Here is a 3,968-nt window from a genome sequence, read left to right as displayed (position 1 = left end):
ATTCTGCAGCCTAGGTGGGGTCCAAGGTTTGGAGGCCTAGAGTGCACAGAAGCCATGGACTGCTGCCTGCAAGGAAGTGACCCTCGGTAAACATTAGAGAATGAGTGCACCTCCTCCAGAGCAAACGGGGGAGAGGGGAAACGCAATAACAAAGTCCACTGGGTTACCTCAGCACTCTGGTCTCCTTTGCTACGGAAAAACTCAGTCTGATTGTGCAGAACAAGGTAGCACCAAGCCAGTGATTTGGAGGGGAGTGAGGAGGCCCGAAAGACTAGGCCAGTGGGAACAGTTGGCTAATTACTCTCACTTCGGGAGGCAGAATTAGGTCTTCAGAGAGAAGGGCAGTGGCCAGATTCTGCCCAGCAAGTGAAAAATTAGATCTGGAGTCTGAATAAGAGTCCACATCCATCCCAAACTTGGCTCTGTGGTGAGAATCTCGGCCTCACCAAAAGCAGATGGGCCCCACACAATCTTTAGGGAAGGGAGGAGGCTGGTAATGGGTGATTGACCGCTGCAGTCAGTGTGCCTTTCTCTCATTTTTTCTCTGTTCCCTGTGCTAGCAATCAATGAATAAACAAGCACTGGTTAAGGGCCTACTGTGTGCTGGGCACACAGACATAAAGACAAAAAGGACTTTCCTTTCTATGGGGGACACAAGGCGACCCAGTATAAGGACATTCAGAACAAATGCAGTGCAGCTCAACAGGAAGGGAGGCTTGGGTTAGGAAGAATCAGGAAAGGCTTCCTGGAGAAAGCAGCGCTTGAGGAAGAGCCGCTAAGCCAAAGCTTGGCCAGCGCCTGGCGGCTGGTGTCTGAGGCCTCGCGTCCAGCTCTCCCGGGCTCCCCGAGCCGCCAGAGAGGCTTAAAGCTGGTGGACGCTAAGGAAAGGCCGCGGGACTGCAGCACAGGGGTGGGTGAGAGAGCCTGGGGCCGGTAAGGGACTCCAGCAGAGAACACCACCCCAAGGCTGTTTACATTTCCCTCATTTTCGGGTCCGGATTAGTGACAAGATCGTGACCGTCGCTTGGGTTGGGGACTGGGCCGCGTCTGTCACGTCTCTTCTCCCTCTCCCCCTCCGCTCCCTTCCTCCCTCCCCCTTGTCCTCCTCCTCCTCCCCCTCCTCCCAAGTGCAGCTCGGCCACACTGCCAAGATTTGGCCAGAAGACCATCCCTCAGCCCCATGACTACATTTGGCCAGTGCCGAATCCAGATGGCCGGAGGGCAGCTCTCCTGCTCCCCCTTCTGGGGCATTTCCGCGTTAGCCGACTGCTGGGGGGCCTGGGATGGGGCACGGGCCTCGGCCAGTGCCGGCTTCTCCCGTCCTCTCCTCCGCTGCTGAAATGCTCGGGTGAGGTCCCTTTAAGAGACCAGAAACCACTCGGGCCGGCGCCCGGGACTGAAACTGATTCCGCGGCGGGCGGCGGGCTGGGCTCCTCCCGCGGCCACCCCTGTCCTCGCCGCCCAATGGTTCGCGCCAGCCTATATTTACCGCCGATCTTCCTCCCCGGCCGCAAGGATGTGAGGTGAGCCGGGGTAGCGCAGGAGGTCAGAGCGGAGCCGGAGCCGGAGCCGGAGCCCGAGCCGGAGCCGGAGCCGAGAGTGGCGCAGCGGAGCCGGGGAGGGAGGCGGCCGGGAGGGCAGGGAGGAGAGCCTCGGCGGCACCGCCGCTGGGGACCAGCGGAGCCCTGGAGGGGAGAGCAGCCTAGCCCCGGAAGGGAGAGCAGCCCAGCCCAGCCCAGCCCAGCCCCGGAGGGGAGAGCAGCCCAGTCCTGTTCAGCCCAGTCCCAGAGGGGAGTACAGCAGAGAGCCCCGGAGGAGAGCGCAGCCCAGTTGGGCTAGGCTCAGAGTGGAGCGGAGCTGAGTCCGCAAGCCCCGCAGAGTGAAGCCGAGCCCAGCGCCCCTTCGCGCCGCGCCTCCAGGGCAGCCAGGGTGGGCAAAAGCATCATGCCTCCCTCCTGCCCGGCGAGCAGAGGGGAGCCGCGCGGAGCCGGGTCCCCGCAGCCCAGGGCCCTCTTTTGTTCCTGAGGGCCAAGATGCAGTAAAGAGGGGCCAGGCCGGACGGCAGAGCCCTCCGCCAGCGTCCTTCCCATCCTTCCCTCCCTCTGTCCAGGGGGGGGGAGGGCAAGATCCGCTCGCCTCCTCTGCCAGTCCGCCTGCCTTTCGGACCCCAGCTGCGGAAAGCAGGGAGATGCTGCCGTGGAAGAGAAACAAATTCGAGCTGATCGAGGAGGACCCCAAACAAGCGGCTAAGGCCAAGGGCTATGCGGTGAGCCTCAACTACTCGGCGCTCACGTCGCTGGCCAAGGCGTGCCCGGAGAGCGCCCTCACCCGGGTGGGCAGCATGTTCAAGTCGAAGCGGAAAAAGGTCAAGATCACCAGCGAAGACCCCACGTACACCGTGCTGTACCTGGGCAACGCGACCACCATTCAGTCCCGCGGAGAGGGCTGCACCGACCTGGCCGTGGGCAAGATCTGGGGCAAGAGCGAGGCGGGCAAGCACGGCACCAAGATGAAGCTGACCATCAGCGCGCAGGGCATCCGCATGGTGCACGCGGACGAGCAGGCGCTCAAGAGGCCCGGGCACCTCTACCTGCTGCACCGCGTCACTTACTGCGTGGCCGACCCGCGTCTGCCCAAGGTCTTCGCCTGGATCTACCGGCACGAGTTGAGGCACAAAGCCGTCATGCTGCGCTGCCACGCCGTGCTCGTGTCCAAGGCCGAGAAGGCCAAGGCCATGGCTCTTCTGCTCTATCAGACGTCGGCCGCGGCCCTGGCCGAGTTCAAGAGACTCAAGCGGCGCGACGACGCGCGCCACCAGCAGCAGCAGCTGGTGGGCGAGCAGAGCATCCCGCTGGTGCCCCTTCGAAAGCTCCTGCTGCACGGGCCCAGCTGCTACAAGCCGCCCGTCGAGCGCAGCCGCAGCGCGCCCAAGCTGGGCTCAATCACCGAGGACCTGCTGGGCGAGCAGCAGGAGCTGCAGCAGGAGCAGGAGCAGCGGCAGCGCGAGCATCTCCTCGGCGACGCTGACGAGGACCCCGGCCACCCCCACGACGACGACCTGGCCCTGGACTTGGACCTGACCCTGGACGGCGGGGGCGAGGACTTGGAGGCGGACGGGGAGGCTCAGCTGCAGCCTCCGCTCGGGGCCTCGCCCTCGGAATGTGGGGACCTCCTGGACACATTAGACCCTCGGCGCCCGGGCGCCCTGCTGCTAGCCGGCTCGGCCGACGGGAAGCGCCAGCTCTCCCGGCTCATCAGCGACCTCGGCGAGCTCAGCATCGGCAACGACGTGCAGAGCCTGCGGGCCGACCTGCGTGTCACCAGGCTGCTGTCGGGCGAGAGCACCGGCAGCGAGAGCTCCATAGAGAGCGGCTGCCAGGACGCGGGAGGCTCGCCGGGGCTTGCCAACGGACTGGAGGAGGCCGGGCCGGAGCCCGGCCCGGGCTGAGCTCGATCTATGCTGCTTTCTGAGGCGACCTTGGACTGCGGTCGCCACCCCCCTCCCCTTCCCCCCCGCCGCCTCTGCTCCCCCCACCCCCAACCGCTGCCCGGTCGGCCGCTGCTGCTGGCCGACGCTCCCGCTTCCCGCTGTGTGCGCCCCGTCGAGTTGCTTGTGCACCGTGCACGGGCCTGGGCGCTTCCCAGCCCCCTCCCACCAGCCCTCTTTGAGTCCTCAGCGGCGGTGGCTAGCAGAGCCAGCAGGCGTCAGCCGCCAACGGACGCTTAGGCGTTGGCGGCCTCTTTCTGGGGACGAGGCGTGCTGGGCCGGCTGGGCAGAAAGCCCTGTTCAGTTGGTTCTCCCTCAGGGCGCTGTACGTGGTGGGAGAACGCGCTGGGAGGCCTGGCTGTGAGCTGGGTCAGGGACCCGCCAACTTCCTCGGGCTGCTTGTTTGTAAGGGGGAGAGAGGGAAGGAGTGTGTGCGTGCGAGAGAGAGAGAGAGAGAGAGAGAGAGAGAGAGAGAGAGAGA

At 64.8% G+C, this 3,968-nt stretch overlaps 1 protein-coding gene across 1 annotated transcript in view; it reads left to right on the top strand.

Moving 5' to 3' along the window:
* Positions 1-1,126: 1,126 nt before the first annotated feature.
* FAM43A (family with sequence similarity 43 member A) overlaps positions 1,127-3,968 on the top strand; it is a 3,194-nt gene continuing 352 nt past the window's right edge. The window contains exon 1 of the mRNA XM_069083277.1: positions 1,127-3,968. This exon is cut by the window's right edge and continues 352 nt beyond it. Coding sequence (XP_068939378.1) covers positions 2,189-3,448 — 1,260 coding nt within the window. The 5' untranslated portion in view covers positions 1,127-2,188 and the 3' untranslated portion in view covers positions 3,449-3,968.

The sequence above is a fragment of the Petaurus breviceps genome, unplaced genomic scaffold (genome assembly GCF_028583685.1).
Source record: "Petaurus breviceps papuanus isolate PSGF00001 unplaced genomic scaffold, PetGlider_PUasm1.0 173, whole genome shotgun sequence".
NCBI classification, from domain to species: Eukaryota; Metazoa; Chordata; class Mammalia; order Diprotodontia; family Petauridae; genus Petaurus; species Petaurus breviceps.
The sequence above is the reverse complement of the archived record's forward strand: the minus strand, read 5'-3'. Positions and strand labels throughout refer to the sequence as shown.